At 35.6% G+C, this 27595-nt stretch overlaps 1 protein-coding gene across 5 annotated transcripts; it reads left to right on the top strand.

The window, feature by feature from the left end:
- The first annotated feature begins 482 nt into the window (after positions 1–482).
- On the top strand, positions 483–27595 carry LOC121981486. 5 transcript variants are annotated; one of them, XR_006111823.1, is made up of 7 exons: positions 483–974; positions 14062–14160; positions 14253–14411; positions 14503–14563; positions 15958–16082; positions 24227–24363; positions 24463–24505. XR_006111823.1 is itself a non-coding variant. In XM_042534027.1 (7 exons), the coding sequence occupies exons 1-6, from the start codon at positions 633–635 to the stop codon at positions 24293–24295; spliced, it is 855 nt and encodes a 284-aa protein (XP_042389961.1). In that variant the 5' UTR covers positions 483–632; the 3' UTR covers positions 24296–24320; positions 27348–27595. The 5 variants fall into 5 exon arrangements, 4 of the variants coding, with proteins under 4 accessions (XP_042389961.1, XP_042389962.1, XP_042389960.1 ...); XM_042534027.1 differs by lacking the exon at positions 24463–24505 and adding an exon at positions 27348–27595 and having other exon boundaries at positions 24227–24320; XM_042534028.1 differs by having other exon boundaries at positions 24227–24320.

Raw genomic sequence — 27595 nt, 5'->3', positions numbered from 1 at the left:
GCTTACTACGGAGAAAGAAGAACGAGGGTTGCTTGCCATAGAGAGACAAAGCTAGAAGGTGACGAAGCGAGATTGAGATTGGTAAAAATATGTGTAATATATATTTCTTTCGTGGTCACGTGAACAACTTTTGGCTTGACTCCGGTGGTGTCTAGAGAGCAGCAACGACGTCCTCTTTTGTATCGAGATTGGGCAGCAATATCGTTGAGATAATTATATAACTCGAGTGGCTGTCGAGATCGACGTGTACAAATGTCCTAAGTTGGGCGTTCAATATTTCTTTTACATTTGCTAGATATGCTTTGTAGTACTTGTTACGTGGCCCAACCTTAATTATTATTTTTTACTTTGTGGTCCAGTGTTTATCTCCATGGATCGGTGAATCTCACTAGGGGTGATAGGCAAATTAGGGGAAGGTTGGCTATCTAAGAAGATATTAGAGATTTTTCAAAATGCGTGAAAAATTTCATCGACAAAATTAAGGGGAAAAAAAAGGGAAAAGAAATTATAATCAACTCTCTTTCTTGAGCAGCCCCCATTCAAATGCCCAATCCGATCTGCTTTTTCTGTTTGCGTGCCCAAGTTCTCTATTTCTAGTAACACCCATGGAGCAGGGAGCGTCGGATCGGTAGATGGGCATCAGCTCCGACGAAGGCCCCGGCGGAGCGACGCCAGAATACGAGCGGCAAAGGCGCGTCAGGATACAGGAGAACCGTGCCAAGCTGGATGCCCTCGGTCTCCCCGGTCTCTCTGCTTCGCTCCACAGGCATTCTCCTCTCCCTTCCAAGCACCAGGAACGGAGGGAGAGGACGAAGAAGAAATCGGCACAAAGAACGGGATCCCTGGAAGACAACGACGAGGATTATCAACCCTCAGACAGCGATCGAGGCCGAGAAGCAGAAGGCACTGGAGAGAGTTCCTCCGATGATGACGAATGCGAGGAGAAAGAGAAGAAGAAACGCTCACGGAGAAAGGTTCTTTCTATTCAGCGATTTCTCTGATTTGTTTGGGAATCGATTGTTCTGTTCAACCTTACAAAGTAGGGATTTTGTAGTTTCTCCTACCATGAACCTCAGGAATATCGAGAATCAGTTCTGCAATTATACTTTTGGCACAACGAGTGTTCGAGTCACGACCTAAAATGGATGATAGAACTCACTGACTAACTTATGCCTCAATAACTACTTCAAAATGTTTAACCCTAAGTTAATAGTTGCTCACTCATCCAAGCATATAGAACTTCTTTACTAGCCTACAACTCACCAGGTTGGGACTTTTCTTTTGGCCTTAGAAAGTAGAGGAAGCAGAAGAGTAACTTTGAAAATCTTGTTCTTGTTAGAGAAGAGGAAACCGACAACTTTCCTCTTCCTCTTTTGTCCACATCTTAAGTTTTTGGTTTTCAACCTTCCCATACAATAACCCTGATTTACATCACAAGTGTTTTTAGGAGGTGGGCATACTATTGGACAAATAAAATTACTATTTTATTAATGTATGCTGTATAGTCAATATATAGTTTAATTTTTAGTGCTATTATTTTTGTTAAATTAAAAAATTTAATTGTTATGGATAGGTGTCGACCAGCCTTAAATCTTTTCTATATTCATCCAAGTGATTTGATTAATGGTCGGGATATGTTGTAAAGATAAGTCATAGACTGCAAAAGCCTAATTTTTTGAATAGGCTTCATCAGCTAGATTTGCACTTTGTTAGATTCTATCATGATCCAAGTTCCTAGAGTCTAAATTTATCTTTTAAAATTTGACTGCGTTTGAATGACTTTGCTATTTAAAAATTTGACTTTCTTTGATATCAAAAAAGTGTTCCAACACACACTCTTCTCTCCTTTTTGAACCCAATTTGCTGCGTAGGTTTTCTAAGATTTTTGACAAATTGCTCAATGTTCCCTATTAGCCGAGACATCATTCTTTGTTATATCTTGGGATAGGATCATATACCAAAAGATCAATATCTTACTTAAGATGAAATTACTTAGCTTTGGATTCAATTTCCTTTAATCTTTTTCTTCTATGTTTTAAGGGTAAGTTGCTCCACCTATTGATAATGCACAAACATGAGGACCGATCGTCAAGGAACTAATGATGGATGAAGTAGAGTCCTCTGGACACACACTCAACTACAATACGTTGTCAACACTAATACTCACTGAAGATCCCAATTCACTTGCATTATTCCATTCTAGTCGATTCAAAGGATGAAGAGAATTTGGCTTATTTTCTTATTAGAGATACTAAGAAGATGGATCATTTAGTAATGGAGTGATTATATTCACTAAAGAGGGTGAAGATAAACTATTAATTGCTAGAGAAAATAGAATGAATCTGAATCAGACAATAGAAAAGGAGACAAATGTGTTGCTTGGCGGAGATAGATACTGATATTTTGCATCTCAACATGATAAATTTCATAATTCTTTAACTTGGGGATACACAAAGGGAATATGATCAACTCTATGACTTTGAATTGTTTAAAAGGAAAAATATTAGGTTGAGTAATTTCAAACCCACAATGTGATTTTAATGATTTTAAGTTTAAAATCATTATGAGATTTGAGACTCTGAAATAATTTAATCATGTTGTTAAACAATATGTAATCTTAAACAGACAATATTAAATAGGTAGGAACATAGCTTGTAAATGGAAGCTAAATGTGCAACAAATTGCCTTGGAATTTATGGTATTTGGATGTTGAGAACAAGGAATTAAATTTCATTCCGTTCGCATGGGAAAAATTTACCAATTCGCCCACTGACTAGCATCGTGAGGCTGCTTTTATCCTGCGGCGACCTCCACGGGGGTGTAGAGGCTGTCACGATCCTGCGGCGGACGTCGTGGCAGTAGCATGATTTTTTTATTTTTAAAAAAAATTTAGGTTATTTTTTTTAACAGATAATTCCTTTCATGTATTAATTTTTCCTTCCTAATTCTTTTCTTTCTTTTATCCATTAATTTTTTTCCTTGTTAATTTGTTTTCTCTATCATTCATTAATTTTTTCCCCTTCATTTGTATAAAATGTGAAACAAAGAGAAAAAAATACCTCTTGGATGGTTATTTTTTTTTCTCTCCTTATCTCTTCACAAGGTAAATAGAGGAAAAAAAATAACCTCTTAACCTTAAAATGATGATCTTTTTTCCTTCTTTTTTTGTCCACAAGATAAACTAGGGGTGTAAACGAATCGAATCGAGCCGAATATGCAGAAAAATTTATGCCTCGAATTCGGCTCGAAATAGGTATATTCGAGTTCGAGCTCAATTCGAAGCTCGAAAAATTCAAAATGTTTGGTTCGAATTAGGGCTCGGGTTCGGCTTGAAATATTCGAACATGTTCACGAACTATTCGAATTATTGCTCGAAAATAAGTTCGAAAGGCTCGAAATTTATTTATTTAATATATATTTAACTTATATTAATAAATATTAAGGCTCGCGAGCGGCTCGAACAATATAATTTGGGCTCGAGTTCGGCTCGAAAAAAAGTTCGAACATGTTCGAGTTCGGCTTGAATTCGATAAATTCGAATACGAATCGAATATTTTTCGAGCCGGCTCGAAAAGCTCGTGAGCCGGCTCGATTCGTTTGCAGCCCTAAGATAAACATAGTGAATTTTTTTTAAAGAGGTAGGAAACAAATTATTAAGAAAGATAAAAAAAATATAATATAATTTTTAACTTATAAAATATATTACTACTAATGAATTAAAATATTCTATATATAAATTTGATTTAAGTTTAAACTAATAAAAAAATTCTAAATTAAATTTTGTTTAAACCTTTTTGATCCTGCTATGTTTTGTTGGTGGACTTCAATTAGCTTAAATTGATTTTAATGAATAAGCATCAAATATTAATAAAAATATTATTAATTAATATATTTTATATTTAAAAAAATATCAAAATTGTATCTGTATGACATGATATGATACCAAAATCATATTGTTCCAGTTATAAATTGAAACTCCTCTCGAAATTTTAAATCTTGGTTGAGAACACTTTTCTGTTGTGCTTGAGAGATGAACATAAATGTTTGAGGTAAAGGAATAGAGAAGCAACTGCAGGGTGGATTGTGAGACTATACTTGTAAACATTTAGAAGGAATTCAAATTGGGTATTCTTTGAAATGCTACAAAATCTGTAAAAAAGACTCAATATCACAAATTTTAAGATGAAGTGTTATAGGGCCAAATAAAAGCTTTTGTGCATGTTGTGTGAGTTACTTGAGGAGTACTACAATTTTTAGGATAACATAGTTGAATTAAGAAAAGTCAATGGTAATATATTTTTTCTACATCATGATAGAGAAGAGTAATGCTGACTCAAGGTTTTATGTTGGATTTAGTTTGATTCAAGGCTTTTTGATAGGATGTTGATCCATTATAGGATTAGATTGATGCTTTCTTATGATGTTTGTTGGTGGACAGCTGTTACCAGCTATTGGTTGGGATGGAAACAATCAAATGTTCTCCAGGTCTTAGGTAGTAATTGAAGGAGAGAATTATAACTCATGTACATGTCTTCTTCAGTGATAATGGGATCAATTGGGTACTAGAGAGGGGTTTAGATGAACCTTTTTTAGTGACCAACAAAAGAACAAATTTGATACTCGTTTTGATGCTGATCTTGATATTTATTTGAGTTATTTTTTTTTGTTTGTTTTAAGGTCTTGATCATGCACTTAAATAACTTGTTTCTTTACACAAGCATTTAAATTGTGCACGACATCTTACGTATACTTCAAGCAAAGCGATGTTATATGTCCTTAGGTGTGCTTCCCTCTTATAAAAATCAGTCATAGGCATTCACATCTTTCTTATAGTTAATACAAGCAATAACATAATTGCAAAGAATGCCTGGTAACCCCCACCACTCACAGGTATGGGTCTTATATGTTAAATTCATAGTATCTTTTTCGTCAACCTTAAAATTCAAGATCCATGAAGCTCTAACTATATAAATTGCACATGTCAACTTAGTTCTCTCCAATTTATTTTCAATGTTAAGACAATTTATTAATTGAATTCAACATGATATCTCCCTTTACATTCATTCTTTCCATCATTGAACTCTGAATATCTTTTAGCACGCAAATAATTGGTTTTACTCTGCCCTTCAAGATATATCCATTGAAATTTCCACTTATTGTCTACTGATCACACTTTATAAAAGTGCTAATGTGCAATTTACAGAACTTATCACATGAATATTTAGGAAATCATCATGATATCCTTAGAATTGGATTCCATTACCTTTACAGCTTCTTGGTACTCGAACTTTATAGTGCTTTCAATGGCTTTCCAAAACAATATCTTTGTAGCATGACCATTATGATTTTTCTTCCAATTTGCATATAGATGTCTTGCACAGTTTCTTTGCTTAGATAGAGGACAAATTGTCTAAATGCATGGTCAGGACCCTAAAATAAGAAGAAAACTCAAATTTGAGTATTAAAATGAGTATCAAATGATATCAAAATGAGTTTTAAATAATTTTTAAAATTATATGTTTTGTCGGTCACTATTAAAGGTCCACACAAAACCATCTATGATGCCTAACTAATCCCACATTCTTAGATGAAACAATATCTATTCGTCATAATTCTCTCCTTCAATTACCACCAATTAACAAGGAACATTAGATTGTTTCTATTTTGACCAATAACTGATAACAATTGTTCTCCAACAAAGGTCTTGGGAAAACACTCATCCAATCCTATAATAGCATCCTTGTAAAAAGCATTGAGTTAATAACTAAATCCAACATTGAATCATTCCTTTATTCATGAAGCGAAAAAAACGTTAACTCTTCTTAGCTCAACAATGTATGATCTTAAAAAATGCAGCACTACTCAAGTAACTCACTTAGAATGTGCAAAGCCTTCCACTTGGCTCTGTAACACTTCATCTTAAGAACTACATTATTGAATCCTTCTTGCAGATCTTGTTATATTTTTGAGACCATCCAATTTGGATTCCTTTGAAACCTCTCCAAGTATGGTCTCACAATCCACTCAACATTTTGTTCTTAGTTTCTTTGTGTTTATCTTTAAAATATTTAACAATGGAGGCATTCTCAACATTTAACTATTACAAATTTTCCAAGGGCAATTTGTTGTACATTTAACATCCATTTGTTTTTTAGATGTTCTTATCCATTTACTACTATATCCATTGTAGATTGTATATTGTTGAACAATATCTTTGAATTGTTTTGGACTCTCAAATCTCATACTGATGTTAAACTTGACATCATTAAAGTTATTGTGGGTTGAAAATGCTCAACCAAATCTTTTTTCCTCTTACATCCAAAATATTCCTCATCACTATTCTCATATTCTCATGTGTGATAACTTCTTCATTTGTTGATCATATTCACTTATCCATCTCTAAATTTGAATTATGAACTTTATCACTTAGAGGTTCAATATATCCTTACATATTTCCCCCAAGCAATGAATTTGTTTTTATTTTTATTGTTTGGTTTAAATTCTTTTTATTTTCTCTAGTAACCAATATCTCATCAATATCCTTATTTGTAAATATAACCTCTTTATCACTAAATTATCTCTCTTGTGATCAGTATCTCTAATAGAAAAATAATCAAGATCTTCCTCATCCTTTGAATTCATATTTGTATTTTTCAACCAATTTAAGGAATAAATAACAATTAGTCAATCTCTGAATAAAAATCAATCAAATCAAATGTGAATTTTGAGATACTTTGGTGTTGTGGGAATAATGACATCTCTTGGTGCTGAGGATGATTGATAAAAAATAAAAATAGGGATAGGGACAATAATGTTTACTTGAGGCATCAGGTGAGGTGAGGGTTATCTTCTATTTATAATGGTGACAAGCATAGAATGATGCTAGTGAATTGGGATCCACAACAAACAACCACGTCAAACAATCGAATGGTAGGTTTTGGTTGTCTATAGAGGACTCACTCTGGTTCATCAACTATCAGTTGCTTGATGATTAATCTTTATGTTTGTGTCATAAATAGGTTAAGCGACTAGCATAAGGTGAAGGTAAAATGAGAAGAAGTTGGAGATTTAATAAGTAGTGATGTCGACATAAGCTAAAACCTGAGGTTTGGTAATTTTGTCTGTGGCATCTGGGTACTGTTGGAAGCAACCGAGGAAATGGTGTGTGGCATTGGAGAGGAAATGGGTTAACAGACAATGAATTGATAGGATAACAATCAATGGTTGGGAGTTCTTGTGGCAATATAAACAGAAAGTTAGATGGGGATTAGGATTGTGAGTTGGTTGTGGTTATAGCAAGTGAACTAGCATATGGTGTTGTTGATGATTGAGCACTATCAATAGAGCTAAGGCAACTACATGAAATAATCAGGAATTCGAGAGATTGGGGAGATCGAGTTGTATTTGGTTATTTGAATTTCAAGAGTGAGGAAGATAATGAGAAAACAAGGTTTATTTGAATTTCAAGGTTAAAAGTTTTGAGAAGAATGATTAATTATTTTAATTGTTAATGGTGGTGTAGACATATAAGTCGGCTAAATTGTGGCTAGGCATAATACCACATTATCATTTAACAACTTAATAAAAACCAAATAGTGTTGTACATTTATTACAACTTTAGAAAGATTGTTATAGATTCGTTAAAATGTGTAAACTGTATGATATATTTAGCAATTCATGGGATCTTAAAGGTTAATACAATGAATCTATCATAACCTTTTACACAACTTGTTGAAATTCAAATTAGGCAACTTGTTATTTTATCCCTATTTTGTTGGGGTTTATTTTGCAATCCATTTCCTAGATAGATTGTAATTAGCTTGTACTTATCACATCCCTAATTTTAAGGGATTTATTTTTGTATATAAGGAGGATATCCTATCAATGAGATATAGTATTTTTCTGTCAAACTACGTGTTATCAGAGCAGAAACTCTAGCTGAAAAAACCCTAGCAGCGTAGAAACCCTTGCAGCTGGTTCTTCCTCCAGCTGCAAGACAAAGCTGCATGATTGCTGGTTCTTCCAGCAGCAGCAAGATTGCTAGTTCTTTCGGCAGCAGCAACGCCGACCTCCTTTCTGATGTCATTGACAACAAACAGATCAGCCGACTTCCGAGTGTGACAGGATCATGACCGACTCTGATTTTTCAGTGCAAGACTCTATTGAAAATTCAAAATATGTGAGTTCTCCTTTCTCCAAAGAGCAGCTAGATATGCTCCAAAAGTTATTTGAACAATCTGTTTAAGAGTTCAAATTCCAACTCTTTGACGAGCAATCAATGGCAATGCACACAAGCAAGTCCTCCTCTTGGATCATCGATTCAGGAGCATCTGAACATATGACAGTGATTGACTGTTATTCTCAACATTTAAATTATGTGACAAACATCTAATGGTGTGTATAGCAAATGGCACCTATACCAAAGTGGTTGGAACAGGAACAATTAAAATTTCGAGCAATGTCGGTCTCAATTTTGTGCTTTATGTGCTTGGACTTGCTTGTAATCTTGTGTTGGTTGGTAGGCTCAACCGAACCCTTAATTGTAAACTAAGTTCTTTGGTGATAGTTATGTTTTTCAGGACTTGAGCATCGGGAAGATGATTGGCAATGCTAAACTTTGTGCAGATTTTACCTTAACCCTCTCCTACATCTAGCTAGTGTGCAGGACTTTACTTTTTTGAAGCCTCTCCTACATCTAGACAGTCAACTGTCAGCCAATCGATAGTTTTAGATCTAGTAGTCTATCCAATAATGAAAGTGAAATTATGATGTGGCACTATTGATTAGGACATTCAAATTTCATGTTCTTGAAACATCTCTTCCCATTATTTATCAATAAAAGTCTTCCCATTACTATTGATTATGTATGCCAATATGCTAAACATACCAGACGCACTTATGCACCCCATCAATATCAACCAACACAATCTCTCTCTCATTCATGTGGACATTTGGGGACCACTCAAAAATCCAAGTTTTACTGACTCTAGATAGTTCTTACTTTTCGTTGATGATCACATAAGGTTGTATTGGACTTTGCTTATGAAAGAAAAAAAATCTAAGACCACAAATCTTTCAGAATTTTCATGCCGTGATCCAGACTCAGTTCTAGACTTACAGATTCTCAAAATAGATAACGTTAAAGACTTCTTTAATTCCAGCCTTAGCACCTATCTCCAATCCAATGACATAGTTCAACAAAGTTCATGTGTTGATACTCCCCAACAAAATGGTGTAGTTGAATAGAAAAATCCTCATATACTAGAGGTAGACCGCTTTTTACTCTTTCAAACTCACGCTCCAGCCAAATTTTAAGGGAAATCAGTCCTAATAGCTACCTATCTTATTAATTGTCTCCCGTCTAGGGTTCTTAAGTTCAACACTCCATTTCAGGCTCTATAAAATTTGTATCCTACACTCAGACTTGTCTCCAACGTCCCTCTCAAACTGTTTGGATGTATTGTATTTGTCTATATTCACTCAATATCGGGGAAAGTTTGATTCATGTGCATTTTTTTGGGATATTTAGCCAACAAAAAGGGTTATAAGTGCTTCTCCCCAATCATCTAGAAATTTTATCACTCTATGGATGCCAACTACTTTGAACACATTCCATAATACTCTAATACCACAATTTAGGGGAGAACAAAATTGAATTGCATCATTGGGACTGGGATTGGGAGTCCCTTCTTGAACGGAGTCCTTCCTCAATCTTGCCATTATCATCATTCAACCTTCCATCAACTCCTTCCTCTCCATCATCCCCATCAACTCCTTTCTCTCCATCATCATCACAATCACATGTGCCACTTATTTCGGAACTACAAAAGAACACACCACCTTCCCATGACATAGTGAAAGTCTATGTGAGGAGAAAGCATCTTGTGTCTTTGCATGAAACTTAGTCATATCATGATTCAACTCGAGGCCAAGTTGAACATGAAAAGCAGCAGGATATAATAGAACTAGTTTCGTAGACAGATCCCACATGGGACGAGCCTATTGCACATAGAAAAGGTACTAGATCTTGTACTCTTCATCCGATGCACGACTATATGTCCTACTAATGTTTATTTCTAGGTTACCAAGCATTTGTGACATCACTTGACAAGGTCAATATTCCTAGTTCTGTATGAAGCTGTAAAAGTTCTTGCATGATGCAAGACAATCCTAGAGGAAGACACAACCCTGGAAACGAATGAGACTTAGACACTATCTGAGCTACCTCAAGAAAAAAGAACTGTGTGATGTAAGTGGATTTTTTTAGTCAAATAGAATCCATATGGAAGCATAAATAGATACAAGGTTCGACGGGTGACAAAAGGTTACATCGAATCCTATGGGATTGACTATTAAGAGACCTTTGCACTGATTGCAAAACTCAATACCATCTAGGTATTACTATCTATTGTTGCTAACTTAGATTGACCCTTGATTCAACTAGATGTGAAGAATGCCTTTCTAAATGGAGATCTTATGGAAGAAGTTTACATGGATGTCCGTGTAGGATTTAAGACATATAGTAGTACAAAAGGAAAAATCTGCAAACTAAGGAGAGCCTTGTATATGCTCAAACAATCACCCAGAGCTTGGTTTGATAGATTTGCTAAAGTCTTTAAAAGAGATGACTACTCCCAGTCTCAAGCTGATCACACGCTATTTGTGAAACAATTTCTTGGTGGGAAAATCTGAGTACTAACTGTATATGTTGATGATATTGTCCTCATAGGAAACCATGAACCAGAAATCAAAAGGCTCAAGTCACTCCTATCTAAGGAGTTTGAAATCAAGGATCTGGGATAACTCAAATACTTCTTGGGAATGGAGGTTGCTAGAAGTCACAAAGGGATCTTTATGTCTCAAAGAAAGTATGTTCTTGTCCTACTACTAGAAACTGAGTTTAGTGGATGTAAGCCAATTGATATACCTATGGGTCCTTAATACTAAGTTAAGGTCTCGAACTAATGAAATGGAAGCTGATAAAAGATGACATCAACGATTGTTTGGCAAACTTTTCTACCTAACTCACACTCATCTAGATACAAATTTTGCTGTAATTTTTGGGAAATTCTTTAGTTGATCACATAGATGCTGTAATTCGAATATTGAGATATCTAAAAATGGACCCAGGAAAAGGACTCATGTTTAGAAAGACAGACAAACGAACCTTGGAGGTTTACACTGATGTTGACGGGCAGGTTCACCTAGTGACTGAAGATCTGTATGTTGGTTTGGGGAAATTTGGTCACTTTGCATAGTAAAAAGCAAACAGTTGTTGCTCGAAGTAGTGTTGAATCTGAATTCCGAGCTCTGACATAGGACATTTGTGAGGGAATCTGGTTACAACGGATTCTATCGGACTCATACTAAAAACAAGAGATCCAATTCAAATTTTGTGTGTCAGCCATTGTCATTGCCAATGCCAAGAATCCAGTTCAGCTTGACCATATGATCGTACCAAACATGTGAAAATTGACAGACATTTCATTAGTAAGATTGAAAATAAAGGCATTATGCTTCGCCATGTGTCTTCAAAACACTAGACAGGTGACATTTTGACAAAGACACTATTCAGACCCAACATCACCAAATTGAGCTTGATTTTGGGTTTGAAGAGTATTTATCGCCTAGCATGAGGGGGAGTGTTGAAATTCAAATTAGGCAACTTGTTATTTCCCAGATGGATTGTAATTAGCTCATATTTATCACATCTCTAATTTTAAGAGATTTATCTTTCTATATAAGGAGAATATCCTATCAATGAGATATAGTATTTTTCTATCAAACTATACAACTTATAAAGTTTCTCAAATTTACAGAATTTATAAAATTTCTCGAATCTGGCATAATGCTTATATTTTGTACTAAAATATAACCTTCATTGAGATTCCATTCCGTTGTCATTTAAGTGATTGCATGGCATCTTCATCACATTGTGCCAACTCATTAAGTTGCATAGTAAATATCCATTGTGGAATATAATTAACTTAATACCCATTTCTCCTTAACCTATTACCTTTTGCCCTCTTTATCCTTGCCTATCCTTGATGAAGTCTAGTTTTGAAGGCTTCAAGAAGTGCCTAGAGCTCCACATCTCTGGCGGCCTCTCACTCATCCTCTGTCTTCTTTGTTGCAATGATCTCACCAAGGTGCTCAATGTTGTGTCTCTACCTTTAGCAACCTCTACTTTAACTCATTTATCCTCTTGAATCTAGCCTCTTCTTTACACCAAGAAGCTGATCCTGAAGGCCTATGACAACAACTAGTTGCTGTATTCCCTCCCTTATCTCCTCTCCTATGCTACCAACCTTGACCTTTGTCTTTATGCTTGTTGTTTTTCCTGCGACAGCTTCATCTTCCCTTATGCCTACTATGCTCTCACACTAGCTTGGCTAAGGAGGTGGGCTACTTGGATGATTATTTCCCAACTGTTCTCTACTTATAATGAGCGTGCACCATTTTATTGAATTCCTTATACGCTGGCATGCCTATACTACTGCCTCTGGTACATTCACCATTGAGGTGCATATGATGGAGCTAGATTGGTTGTTGTGAGGGGGTTATTCTGGAGAAAGGGTGATGTTGCTAGTGGCAACATGATCAGATTGTTGATATCTGCCCCATCAATCTATGCATGCTCGTTTGCTGCTTCACGTTTAACCCTTGTGGGTACTCCATAAATGGCCACGAGGACCATCCCCAAATCCCCTTCTTGATTTATGATGACCAATATATTGCTCTTCATGCCCTCATGCTCGAACCGATTGTCGTTGCCTTGACACCATTATCCATCCCCAAACTCTTCAAATCATTGCCATTACAGAGCCTGCCTCCCCCTTCAACAAGGGAACCAACCCTAATGCCCACTTTACTCCAGAGGACAGATTAGTGTGGATTTCACAAAAGTTGAGATGCTTTCTTTCGTTTAGTACATGTAAAATTAGGAGAAGGATGGAATCACAATCCATTTGTGGATTGATTTTTAGCCGATTTTAATCAACACAAAGTCTGACGCAGAGCATTTCCTTCCTCCCATATTTAAAAGTTCAACTCCATCTCCCAAGCACGCCCTTCACCACTACCGCGAGCTCATCGAGTGATTTTTTCCATTCTTTTCCATGACAAATCCTTTTCCTTAAGGGATGATTCATCTGTCTATTATCTGCTCTTCGGATTAAACTGGGCATAAGGGTCGTCGGTGATTGTATCGAGATACTCACCAAATGTCACTACCTTGCTGTTCGCTTCAGTTTCATCCACTGTCGCATGGCTGGCTGAATGGCACCTTGCTAGGTTGTGAGCCGAACAAAACCTTATCTTTCAATCAGGTCTTTGACTCATGCCACCTGATGAGAATGCCTCACCTGCCAACCCTTACGATGAGCTCTTCTTTATTATCATTAAATGGTTAATGACGATTGAATCTAAACAGATGCTTTGTTTTAATATAATACACTAACATTTTGCTATGTTTGGGCATAACGCTACTCATTGTGCTAGATTTATGCATGAACCATTTCTAAAACTATCACATTGTATTGATTTATTGCTTATATAATAGAATTCTAGATTAATTTTTTGCACTACCAGATCTAACTGTTCTTTTATGCCCATATTAGGTTTTCATTAATTTAAGCTGATGTTTACATGAGGGATAGTCCCAAGTATTTTAGTTATCCTATTCTTACGCAATTGCCGTAGTTTAATTGATACCATATCTAGAAAGATCTAATGAGACCCTCGTCAAAATATGGAAGTAAATTAATACCCGTTTTATTTCCTCTTTCTGACCTATAAGGTTCAATGTTCAAGGTAGATGTGCTTTTACATCTAACTGTAGCTGATGATTGGTTTAGGGCTTCTGTATTTCCACCCTTTATTTAGCAGTTTATTTGTGACCTATGGGTTATTTATATACTAAATCTCAACACCAGGTGAAGAGTTTCAATACTTTTCAATGTGGCAAAGTCACTCTTGATTTAGATGCTGTTTCTTGCGGTAAACCACCTGCTCTTTATTGACGCTGTTTAGTCATCTTGATGATTCTTGTATCTGAATCAGGAAAAGCAAAAGGGTTCTTCCAAACTATCAAAACTGACAAATAAAACAAAAACAAGAGGGCTGGATGAATTGCTTGATGATGATTTTACCTTAAAGCAGGTATGTGAAAAAAAAGGTTATTCATTTGTTGTTATCTATTTTTGTATAGTTGAGTATCCAAGACGTACAACTTAGTAAAACTTAATATGTAGGCAATTGATCTCTCAATTGGTGAACGATTGGTGGATTCAAGTGAAACTCTCAGTGGATTCCCTCAAAACTCTGAAACTATTGTAGCTAGTTCTAGTCTTCATAAGAAAGACAGCATTACCAATTACAGACCTTCTGGAAGGCAAAAGAACAAGATTGTGGTTGGTTATTCTTCTTTTGATTGAAATGTATTGTGATGGTTCTTGTAGGTTTCTGATGCCTTAATGATTTATTTTTCCTTATATTTTACAGAAGAAAAGTCGAATACAGCTAACTGAAGATGAAATGGTTGCTTACTTCTTTACCTTAGATGGTAAATTATTTTTTCCATGAACTGTTCCTATCTGAAATTTGATCCAAAATTAAGCTGGTTGGAACTCGTAGTGCCATTATTATGTTCGGCTTGTATCCATCTTGCATATCTACAGGTGAGGCAAATATAGTTGTAGAACTGGAACAAATAGATAAACCTTAAGAATTTTCCTAGTATAAATTAAAATGACAGTTTGACATAATCAGGTGTAATCTTTGCTACTGAGCAATGACACAAAAATGCATTCGAAGAGGGGTAGGAGTATGTGGCAAGGGAACTAAAGATATAGCATATTTGGTTCTCAATATACTACTAACTTTGATACGCAAGCAAGCCCAGGCAATCTATGCAGTCATATATATGGTTTAAGCAGCCATCATATGTGATCTATGTAACCTTCATAAGTAAACACCCAAAAGTACAGCTATGATTTAAGATCCAACCGAATTAAATAAATAATCATAATTATTCACTTGCCCTAGCATATTCATAAATATAATGGCTTATTATGTTGTTCTTTCTCCTCAAAGGATTACTTCTTGTAATTGTTAAACACTTTTGTCCTTCACCTAACAGTCAGATCGAATAATTGTGAAATTACGTCGATACTTCCACATATTATAGGTAATGTAAGAGACATCTTTCTTTTCCCTTGGAATTCTTAATTACCATTACTTAGCTTCTAATTTGCCTTCGACCATTAAATTAAATATGAATAATGAATCCTCCTCTCTTTAAAACAAGGGGTACTTTTGGTTTTGTGCATGCTTCAATCTATTTTGTATTTTTCAATCTAGAGTCACTCTACGAATTATAATATCTTTTGAATTATTTTAATAACAAACTTTCTAGAATGCCTTATTAATTAATCTTTTTAATTTAAAAGTAGAGGGTTTTATGCAATTAAGTGGAAAAGGTGTCGGACATTGGACCATGAGCTTTGGTTGTGCCCAACACAAGTGGGTTGCACTTGACCTGACTTGAGGGTTGTGCACAACTTGGCCTAGATTCTGACTGAACCCAGCTCGTGAGTTGTGTCTTGCAGCATGAGAGCTTGCCATGCTCAACATGGTTTGAGGGACTGGTGCTCTCCGGCTTAGTTTGCCTTCGAGCCTGATCTAGCTGTGTCAAGTTTGTCCAGTTTGACACCCTATTTGTAATTATTCCACATGATTAATTTTATTTCTTTAAATGTTGTTTCCATGTTTGTTGTTTGCCAGACTCACTCATTGAAGTGTATGCTTTTTTTTGTACTGAGTTTTTGATTGGAGAAATGGTTACAATTTTTTTCCCTTCCGTCTTGTCCTACATTTGATGACAGGAACAGAATAGAGTAATTATTTATCCATTTCAATTTTCTTTTTAAGTTCCCAAGCTATTTTGTTGGAATGCAGAAGTTGGTAAAGGCTACCTCACTCTGCGTGACCTACATAGATTGGCCTTAGCTCATGATTTTAGTTGGACAGAGGATGAGCTTTTCAGTATGATCCAGTGCTTTGACAGTGACGGAGATGGAAAGGTATTGCTTTAATTTGACGGCCAGCTAGATTTCTTATACTCGGAATGACTAAGCCACTTAAACATTTGAATTTTTGAGGATAGTATTGCACGAACAAATGTTATGTATACATGTACTGAAAAGTAACAAAATTAACTTGATAAGATGGCCAATGTGAATTGGGAATTTGGTTTTCTTATTTTTTTCTTATTTGCAAAAAATCACGGTATATTTGACCAATACTTTTCTTGAAAAGGATTCCTGGAGTGACTTCCTTTTGGATCTAGTAGTTGTGTTGGCATGGAATAGCAATTGCTGTGTTTGGTGTGAATTGGGAATTTGGTTTTCTTATTTTTTTCTTATTTGCAAAAAATCACGGTATATTTGACCAATACTTTTCTTGAAAAGGATTCCTGGAGTGACTTCCTTTTGGATCTAGTAGTTGTGTTGGCATGGAATAACAATTGCCGTGTTTGGTGTAAATATCATACATGAAACTATTATCTTGAAATTTTTGTATGTTTGCTAATAGATTGTAAAGAGGACCGCTAAAAGTAATGGTGATTTACTTTTGAAGGACTCAGGAATTTAATAGAATCAAATCCTTCCCCCTAGTATGCTTGCTTGATTGAGGTGGTTATAGTTCTACATTCTATGGACCAAATACCAAATAAAAAAATGAAGGTGGGGTGGTGCGAGAAGAACAACTAGGAAAATAGAACACGAAAATGGAAGCGAAAATAATATTGAAGTAAAAGGATAAGTATTTAGAGAACTTATTAAATTACAGACACTTCTTACTTCCAGAGTTTGCCTGAGTAAGGCTTAAGTTCAGCTTGAATGCCTTGCAAAGGCTCTTCAACTCGTTTTATATAGAAGAAAGGAGAAAGCCTCGGGTGCTCAATGGGCCCCATCGGCAGGATTTCTCCTTATCCGATAAGATCGAGTATGAGGTGGCTTATTTAAAGAAGGATATTATTCCTTCTGTGACATGACTAAAGAAGGATTTGATTCCTTCTTTTATAAAGCACACTGCACACTTAGGTCTATTGATATGACTTAAAGAAGGATTTGATTCTTTCTTTTTACAAAGCACACAACACACTTAGGTCTATTGACATGACTAAAGAAGGATTTGATTCCTTCTTTTTACAAATCACTTAGATTTTGAAATTAGACATGCGTCGGACTGCATCACTTAGTAGATACATTGTCTGCTCCAGCTGTTGATCAATTTGTCTTGTAGTTGGTAACCAATCATGCCACCAATTATCCTTTGTACTAAGAGATTGGCACTCCCGTACCTTAAGCATGTGTATTATACGTAGGCGTTGGAGTGCATTTTGTGCTTGTACCGCCAATTGATGTTGTATTTGATGAAATTCTTCTCGTCGTTTGTCATCAACCTCAAGGCTGATAGGGTATGATTTTGACTTGAGGTTCTGCTGATATTGCTCAACCAATGAGAGAGGCTGTTGAGTGCCTCCGAAAGACTCTCCTCCACCTTCAGTGTTGGCGTTCGTTGGACTTCCCAGACCATTGAGAATCGCTTCCGGCCATTCTGAAATGGTAAGGCAAGTGATTAATCGGGATAATGAATCCGTAAGTAAATTATCCTTGTAGTCAATATGTTCAAATTTAATAGGAATGCCAGTGTCGGTTATGTAATTTGTGAATGCCAGCCATCGAATCCTTGAAGGTTTATTGGTTGTTGTTTTTCCGAAGAAGCTAATGATAACTTGACAGTCGGTTCTGATGATTAATTTCTTCTTATCAAGATAGTAAATCTTCAAAGCTTCCAGCGTGTTCATTACAGCATAAATTTCAGCATCTATAGTGGATTTTGGTGGTGCAAATTTTCCACTAGCATAGTCACATACCTTTTCTAGGGATCGGGGGTCAAACTTACAATGTTTCCATTTGCAAACTCCGCCCCAGCCGTTTGAGCAACCATCAATTTCAAGGATAATAAAACTTTCTTCAGGAGGAATTTCCAGATTGGGAAGATTTCGAACTGTGTTTTTAATTTGTTTGACCAGAGACCAATCTTGGGAATTCATACGCTTATCACTAGTTGGACTTATTTTTGCATATAAGGGGCTTAGTAATTTACCCAGACTAGGAATATAATTCCTTGCATAATTAAGGACACCTAGCCATGAGCGCATCCCCTTCTTTGTCATAAGATCTTCTTCTTAAAATTCAGTAATTTTGGTAATGATATGAGGCTGAAGTTTAATTTGTCAATTGGCCAGGATAATGCCTAAAAACTCAATTTCTGAAACTGCAATTTTTAACTTGGTTGGGCTCAGTATCAGTCCATTTTCTTGACAAATAATAAGCATGATTTTTAAATGCTTTGCATGTTCCTGTTCCGATTTTGAGAAAACTAATATGTCGTCTATGTATACGACAATGAAATCGTATGTGCCTCTGAAGTACGCATCCATTTTTCTTTGGAAAATTGCGGGTGCATTTTTGAGACCAAAAGGCATAACGAGCCATTCATAAAGCCCGTTTGGTACCAAAAAGTTGTCCATTCTATGGACTCAGGGTGCATTGTTACTTGGTGAAAACCACTTTTTAAATCAAATTTGGAATATAATGATCTTGTACCAACCTTTTGTAATATCGCATTAATCCCTGGAAGACTATACTGATATTTATTTGTCAGATCATTAAGCCGCTTATAATTAAAGACCATCCTCTCTTTGCCTTTCCTTTCTTTGTCCGTGATGGGGTCAATAGGCGTACCAGAATTAACAATGATTGCTGTAGTACGGTGCCGACTCTTGCCGGGTCGTATAACTTTGAGCTTGAGTAATGCATCAACATGTTTAGTGAAGGCTGATTTCTGCATTGGAGTTAGATGCTTAATAGACTGGTCTTCAATTATGAAATCCGGATTTTTAATATCCAAATAGCACAAGATTTTGTTTTTAGCCCAATGTTGTAATGAGTTTTCTCCAATATAACCTTGTTGTTCTAATTCTTTCAGCAAAAGCCTAAACTGTTCATAAAAGGCCTATGAAGATTGACCAATAGAATAGAATACTAATTTTATCTGTAAATATTCTTCTTCTTCGAGATCAAGCTCTTGAATTGCTGCTTGTGTATTTACTGCGGGAAGAGTGTTTACCACAGTCAAATTTTTGTAAAAAGTAACAATGTTACCTTCTATACGTACTCCTACATTCATTGCTCGAATAAAATTGTAGTCGATAATCATCTGAATTTTATCTCCCAAGATTATAGGGAAACTGTAGGTGTATGGTATTATGAAATTATTATCACCAATTATCATTTTTCCTGGTTTCAACTTTAACTTTGTCGTTTGCTGTGAATTAATGCCAGAGAAGTGTACTAGAAAAGAATTTTCTTCTAGTGCCTTGCTTGGTACTGAATGTTGATCTACATAGCAGGTAGTAGCTCCAGTATTTAAAATTGCCTTTAAAATAAATTTTGGGATACCTGGAATATCAATTTCTACCTGTAGATTATACAACAGATTTTTGACGAGTCGAGGATTTGAACTTCCTTGAGTTAAAGAAACCCTTTCAGTTGTTTCTGTATAGAGCACATGAGCAAGTTGTGAAGAAGTGACCCAAATCATTATCTTCTTCTTCTTCTTCTAGGTGTGTAGTAGCAAGATTATCAAAATCATGTTGAAGATTTTGTTCTAGGTTAAGTTCTTCATAAAGATTCTTATAATAAGAAACTTCCTGCTTTAGCCTTTCTATCTCGGATTCACATCAGGAAATGTATTTCTGTTGTTCCTGTAACAATTTGTTAGGAAAGAAAGGAGTAGAAGAAGGGGGTAGTATTGGTACCTTTTGCCCAAAATAATTTGGGTCGCATAAATTGCATGCGGTTATTAAACAGTTTGGGCAATGAATCTTTGCCCTCTTTTATGTGTCCCTTTGGCATCCTGTGCATTTACTTGATTGTGGGGGATAAGTGTCCCCATTGGCTATCCATTGATGGACACACTCATACTGTTGATCTGTCATTGTAATCTGTGGTCGATAGCCACCATCTATTTGGCCCAGCATAAAAATATTTTCAAAGAGTATTAACGTTTGTATTGACCTTTGTAAATCGTTCGTTTCTTCTCCCTCTGAAATGCTGTAAATGGCATCACTAAGGTTTTCACCTTCTTGAACAGAGAGGATTTCACAGTCATCAGAAATATCAAGTTGCTCGAACATAGCAACTCTTTTACTACTTCTTTTATCGTTCGGACAATCTCGTGCAAAATGTCCTTCCTGTCCACAAAGATAGCATTTGCATTTTTTATTTTTTAATAAATGCTTACGTTTTTCCACCTTTGCATGTGTATCATGCGGCTTTCCCTTATAAGTTCTGCTTCTTCGTAGGCCATACTTCTTTGTAACTGATCCTGATCCTTTGTAATACCCTGGGATAGGTATTTGGCTACAAAAGGATAGGTTTTTTAATGATCTTTTAAAAGCAGCATCTTTGCATTCCTGCTCCAAATATTTATAAGCAAATAGTACTCTAGGGATTACACCAATTGTTAGTCCCTTTGACACAAAGTACAAGTGCATAGGAAGCCAAAGGGGACACTTATCCCCCGCAATCAAGTAAATGCACAGGATGCCAAAGGGACACACAAAAGAGGGCAAGGATTCATTGCCCAAACTGTTTAATAACCGTATGCGATTTATGCGACCCAAATTATTTTGGGCAAAAGGTACCAATACTACCCCCTTCTTCTACTCCTTTCGTTTCTAACAAATTGTTACAGGAACAACAGAAATACATTTCCTGGTGTGAATCCGAGATAGAAAGGCTAAAGCAGGAAGTTTCTTATTATAAGAATCTTTATGAAGAACTTAACCTAGAACGAGATCTTCAACGTGATTTTGATAATCTTGCTACTACACACCTAGAAGAAGAAGATAATGATTTGGTCACTTCTTCACAACTTGCTCATGTGCTCTATACAGAAACAACTGAAAGAGTTTCTTTAACTCAAGGAAGTTCAAATCCTCGACTCGTCAAAAATTTGTTGTATAATCTACAGGTGGAAATTGATATTCCAGGTATTCCAAAATTTATTTTAAAGGCAATTTTAGATACTAGAGCTACTACCTGCTGTGTAGATCAACATTCAGTACCAAACAAGGCACTAGAAGAAAATTCTTTTCTAGTACACTTCTCTGACATTAATTCACAGCAAACAACAAGGTTAAAGTTGAAACCAGGAAAAATGATGATTGGTGATAATAATTTCAGAATACCATACGCCTACAGTTTCCCTATGATCTTGGGAGACAAATTTTAGATGATTATCGGCTACAATTTTATTCGAGCAATGAATGTAGGAGTACGTATAGAAGGTAACATTGTTACTTTTTACAAAAATTTGACTGTGGTAAACACTCTTCCCGCAGTAAATACACAGACATCAATTCAAGAGCTTGATCTCGAAGAAGAAGAATATTTACAGATAAAAGTAGTATTCTATTCTATTGGTCAGTCTTCACAGGCCTTTTCTGAACAGTTTAGGCCTTTACTGAAAGAATTAGAATAACAAGGCTATATTGGAGAAAACCCATTACAACATTGGGCTAAAAACAAAATCTTGTGCTATTTGGATATTAAAAATCCGGATTTCATAATTGAAGACCAGCCTATTAAACATCTAACTCCAATGCAGAAATCAACCTTCACTAAACATGTTGACGCATTACTCAAGCTCAAAGTTATACGACCCAGCAAGAGTCGACACCGTACTACAACAATCATTGTTAATTCTGGTACGACTATTGACCCCATCACGGACAAAGAAAGGAAAGGCAAAGAGAGGATGGTCTTTAATTATAAGCGGCTTAATGTTTGACAAATAAAGATCAGTATAGTCTTTCAGGGATTAATGCGATATTACAAAGGGTTGGTACAAGATCATTATATTCCAAATTTGATTTAAAAAGTGGTTTTCACCAAATAACAATGTACCCTGAGTCCATAGAATGGACAACTTTTTGGTACCAAACGGGCTTTATGAATGGCTCGTTATGCCTTTTGGTCTCAAACATGCACCCGCAATTTTTCAAAGAAAAATGGATGCATACTTCAGAGGCACATAAGATTTCATTGCCGTATACATAGACGACATATTGGTTTTCTCAAAATCGGAACAGGAACATGCAAAGCATTTAAAAACCATGCTTATTATTTGTCAAGAAAATGGACTGATACTGAGCCCAACCAAGTTAAAAATTGCAGTTTCAGAAATTGAGTTTTTAGGCGTTGTCCTGGCCAATCGACAAATTAAACTTCAGCCTCATATCATTACCAAAATTACTGAATTTCAAGAAGAAGATCTTATGACAAAGAAGGGGATGCGCTCATGGTTAGGTATCCTTAATTATGCAAGGAATTATATTCCTAATCTGGGTAAATTACTAAGCCCCTTATATGCAAAAATGAGTCCAACTGGTGATAAGCGTATGAATTCCCAAGATTGGTCTATGGTCAAACAAATTTAAAACACGGTTCGAAATCTTCCCAATCTGGAAATTCCTCCTGAAGAAAGTTTTATTATCCTTGAAATTGATGGTTGCTCAGACGGATGGGGCGGAGTTTGCAAATGGAAACATTGTAAGTTTGACCCCCGATCCCTAGAAAAGGTATGTGCCTATGCTAGTGGAAAATTTGCACCACCAAAATCCACTATAGATGTTGAAATTTATGCTGTAATGAACACGCTGGAAACCTTGAAGATTTACTATCTTGATAAGAAGCAATTAATCATCAGAACCGACTGTCAAGCTATCATTAGCTTCTTCGGAAAAACAACAACCAATAAACCTTCAAGGATTCGATGGCTGGCATTCACAGATTACATAACCGACACTGACATTCCTATTAAATTTGAACATATTGACGGCAAGGATAATTTACTTGCGGATTCATTATCCCGACTAATCACTTGCCTTACCATTTCAGAATGGCCGGAAGCGATTCTCAATGGTCTGGGGTTAATACCTCGGGCTCTATAGGAAGCCCAACGAATGCCAACATTGAAGGTGGAGGAGAGTCTTTCGGAGGCATTCAACAACCTCTCTCATTGGTTGAGCAATACTAGCAGAACCTCAAGTCAAAATCATACCCTATCAGCCTTGAGGTTGATGACAAACGACGAGAAGAATTTCATCAAATACAACAACAATTGGTTGTACAAGCACAAAATGCACTCCAACGCCTACGTATAATACACATGCTTAAGGTACGGGAGTGCCAATCTCTTAGTACAAAGGATAATTGGTGGCATGATTGGTTACCAGCTACAAGAGAAATTGATCAACAGCTGGAGTAGACAACGTATCTACTAAGTGATGCGGTCCGACGCATGTCTAATTTCAAAATCTAAGTGATTTGTAAAAAGAAGGAATCAAATCCTTCTTTAGTCATGTCAATAGACCTAAGCGTGTTGTGTGCTTTGTAAAAAGAAGGAATCAAATCCTTCTTTTAAGTCATGTCAATAGACCTAAGTGTGCAGTGTGCTTTATAAAAGAAGGAATCAAATCCTTCTTTAATCATGTCACAGAAGGAATAATATCCTTCTTTAAATAAGCCACCTCATACTCGATCTTATCGGATAAGGAGAAATCCTTTCGATGGGGCCCATTGAGCACCCGAGGCTTTCTCCTTTCTTCTATATAAGACGTGCTGAGGAGCTTTTGTAAGGCATTCAAGCCTAACTTGAGCCTTACTCAGGCAAACTCTGGAAGTAAGAAGTGTCTGTAATTTAGTAAGTTCTCTAAATACTTATCCTTTTGCTTCAATCCTATTTTCGCTTCCATTTTCGTGTTCTATTTTCCTAATTGTTCTTCTCGCACCACCCCACCTTCATTTTTTTTAAACTGATGGAGGTGTCTTTAAATGAAAGATTCTATCTAAATAATTTTCGAAAGAAAGTAATGACTGTTACTTATGCAAGTTGTTTTAGTTGCTAATTACGGTTTAGATGATCATTTTAGTATATCATTTGGGTTGTAGACTTTAACAAACTTCCTGTCCATCTTTTATTGGAATGTATTCGCTTAATCTATTCACAGATATTTGGTTTTGCCATGCAACATATGCAAGCTGAGACCAATTTAGTCATATATACCACTGTTTTGGTTTTCTTGCAGCTAAGTTTGGAAGATTTTCGAACCATTGTATGCCGATGCAATATCTTGCAAGATGAAGGAAGACCTTGAATTTGCTGGCCAATGCAATAGGAAGGTATATTAGATTTTTGTTTGCCTTGCTCAAGGACAGTAAACTGGTAGGTACTTTCTTGTGTTCCCCATGTATATTAGATTTGGCAAATTGTTGAGCCAGAGCATATTGAAGAAGGTTCCAATTTTGCTTTCTAATGTCTCAGTTGCTCCAAGAATAAGAAATTAACCAAGTGGATTATCTAGCAATCGATCTTCATGAAGGGCTGCTTTTGGAAGTTCACTTAATTTTTCTTCTAAGCAACAGAGTAATCAGGTGATTCTGCAAGCGTGGAATTCATCTTGTTTTACTCTGGCTTTTACACATCCGATTTGCATTGGTAAGGATAAAAACTCACAACCGTTCTCCAAATGAGCCTGAATTCAATCATGTCTGTCAAAGTGACCTCCAATTTGTTAGTCCTCGAGAATTTGAAGTATTGTTAGGAGGAAACTCAACTAATAAATATGCATCGAAATAACATATCATTATGGTTAGTTGTCAACAAACAGGTAATTCTGAATGATTACTTTTTAGCAATCCGCATGGAAGTGGGATGAAGCAACGTATGCAGATCATGGCAACAAGGGGGCAGAGGGATGAACCGATCTTCAATCAAGGCGGTAGAGTTGTTGGGAGGGTGGAACCATATGAGTCGACTATTTGTGGAGGTCAATGTAAATCATCAAAGGTGGTGGTCATTGGTAGGTTCTAGGCAGGTGAGTAGGTGATGGAGAGATTTTCATTAGTCAGTAATTCATTAGGATTGTAACACTATCTGTTTGGAATGGTGTGAGTTCAGACGGCTCTTTGTAAGCTGAATGGTGAAAAGAATTCCACAATGACTAGTATGATAGCTTGATTGCAACACCGTTCTGAAGGGTGTGAGAGTTTAGATAGCTCCTTGGGGAAGTTGAATGGTGAAAAGAATTCCATAATGACTAGTATGATAGTTTATGTTGATAAGTTATCAAAGTTGAATTCTCCAATGGATTTGAGACTTTTGGTAGACTTAGGGCTAATGTCTCTTCCGCTTAGCTTCTATGATTTCATCTAGAATTTGTTTCCAACGAGAACAATAAAGACTCCTGAAGAATTCCATGTTAATGGAAGTTGAATTTGTAGAGTGAAAGAAAGCTAAAGGGCTAGTGAATATAACCTTACGTAAGACTTGGATGCAACAAGAAAAATTATTCCACAATAATAAAACAAAAGCAATTGACAATAAAAGAAATGTGCAAAAAGAAAGAGAGAGACAATGCTAACTCAATGATATATGTAGCTTGACAACCCTTAACTCCTATTTTACTATTTATGACTTTTTGGTAGATCATTTCATGAATTTCATTAGTTTCTTCCTTTTCGAAACCTTTTAAAAGTGTACAATATATTGATTTCAAAAGACTAAAAGTAAATTATAATGGATAGAAGAAAGAGCTTTAGAGTAGTCAATTTGGTAGAATATCTTTGTTGCACAATTGATTACTTTTCATAGCTAACACGATCTATAGTTATAGGTTTCTCCTAAGCTTCTAAGAATACTTTAAAATCCTCCATTCTACTTTGCATTAGATGATTGCGCCTCAATATTAGTTGAGGCCGTTGGCGCGCAATCATTTTACTTGTCACTTCAGTTGAGTGTCTGCATTCATCAAACTACCTTCAACAGACAACAATAGCTTTTGGAAATAACTATTATAACGAACAAACCATTTTGCTACAACTAATTAATCGTCTATCAGTTGACTCGTGATATCGGTTGATTGTCTTCAATAGTAACTTTTGAAATGGTTCTTTAATAAATTAACCGTTTTGTTATAACCATTTTCACTGTTATTCACTCAGCTTTTTAATATAGATGAAATAATATCATTTTATTCCCTTTGGTTGAGTTGCTAAGTCGACTGACACATATCATTAGTTGACTGGCATATTAATAAATTGAAGGTATGTATTACTTGCTGAATTGACTTGATTATCAGCCTCTGGAGTGTTGACTAAGTTAAGTAAATTTAAAGACTTTTATTCAAGTCTAATCTAGCATTTGTGTGTGTGTTTGGAGTCTTCTATGCTTTGCCAAGCTTCCATCAATCTTGACGGGTTAGGATTTGTTTTGCCAAGCATCCTACTGCCTCTTGTTAAATTTTCGATCACTTTGATATATCTAGATTTCTAATCACTCTTACTTTCCTTTTACTATAGGACCTTCTTTGATATAGTCACATGCTTATTAATATTTGTTCTAACTAAACTCTTTGCTTAACCTAAAATCAATTGCACCAATCATCTTTGTTTTTTAATATTTTGTAACCAACTGATATTAGATTATGAACATATGAAAAAAAAAACTGAATATGACAATATAGTTATATGAATATAAACAATATGATTATAATAGTATGAATAGCTTGTTTTTTTTTTCTTTAAATTCATGTATCCAACTTTTCAAACTTATTAATTTTAGAAATGATCGGCCTGACCCCATAGAAATTTTTCACTGGTTACTAGGGTAAATAGAAAAATACTCATGATGGCTTATCTAAATGGACAATATTCTTGGACCGTTTTTTCACTAGAAGGAAAATTCCTTGTGTATTGCAGTTGAAATTCGAATCTTAAGTCCTTTAATTATCTATTGGAACGTCTAATCATTACACCATTATATCCAATTTTTCGAATCGACTAATCCTAGAGGTGATCAATCATGTCTTACGGAAATTTTTCACCGACTACCAAGCTAAGTAAATCGAGAAACGCTCATAGAGGTTCGTTTAAATGATCAACATTATTAAGTTCATTTTTCATTGGTATCCATTAGAGATTCTAACCATTACATCATTACCCCAAGAGCCCGAGTCTGAATATTTATTGGCTGTGAAGTGTAGTAATAATGTATATCATGTTATGCGGGTATAACTTCCGTATTACTATCTTCCTTGTTTATCATACATCAAAAATTAATCCAATATAATGTAATTATAGAAGTATAGGATACTTGAGCATTTATTCTGTGTTTCCGAATAATAGTATTGCTCATTTCCACTCGAGTAGGTTGAGCTCGAAAAACATTGTAAAGAGTTTTGCGGGTATACTTTCATGTAGCGGCTTGAACTGGGTTGATCATAAGAGTTTGATCTTCAATTGGGAGATGAAGTATGAGTTCGATAATAACTATCAAAATGTATGGTTTGCTAATGCCCTAGAGGTTTGATTAATGTAGACCTTATATGCATATTAATTCAATTGTTTTGTATGGACAAGTTTGGGAACCCATTTTAAATAATTTTTTAATATAAAAA

Source organism: Zingiber officinale, chromosome 5A (genome assembly GCF_018446385.1).
Source record: "Zingiber officinale cultivar Zhangliang chromosome 5A, Zo_v1.1, whole genome shotgun sequence".
NCBI lineage: Eukaryota > Viridiplantae > Streptophyta > Magnoliopsida > Zingiberales > Zingiberaceae > Zingiber > Zingiber officinale.
The sequence above is the reverse complement of the archived record's forward strand: the minus strand, read 5'-3'. Positions and strand labels throughout refer to the sequence as shown.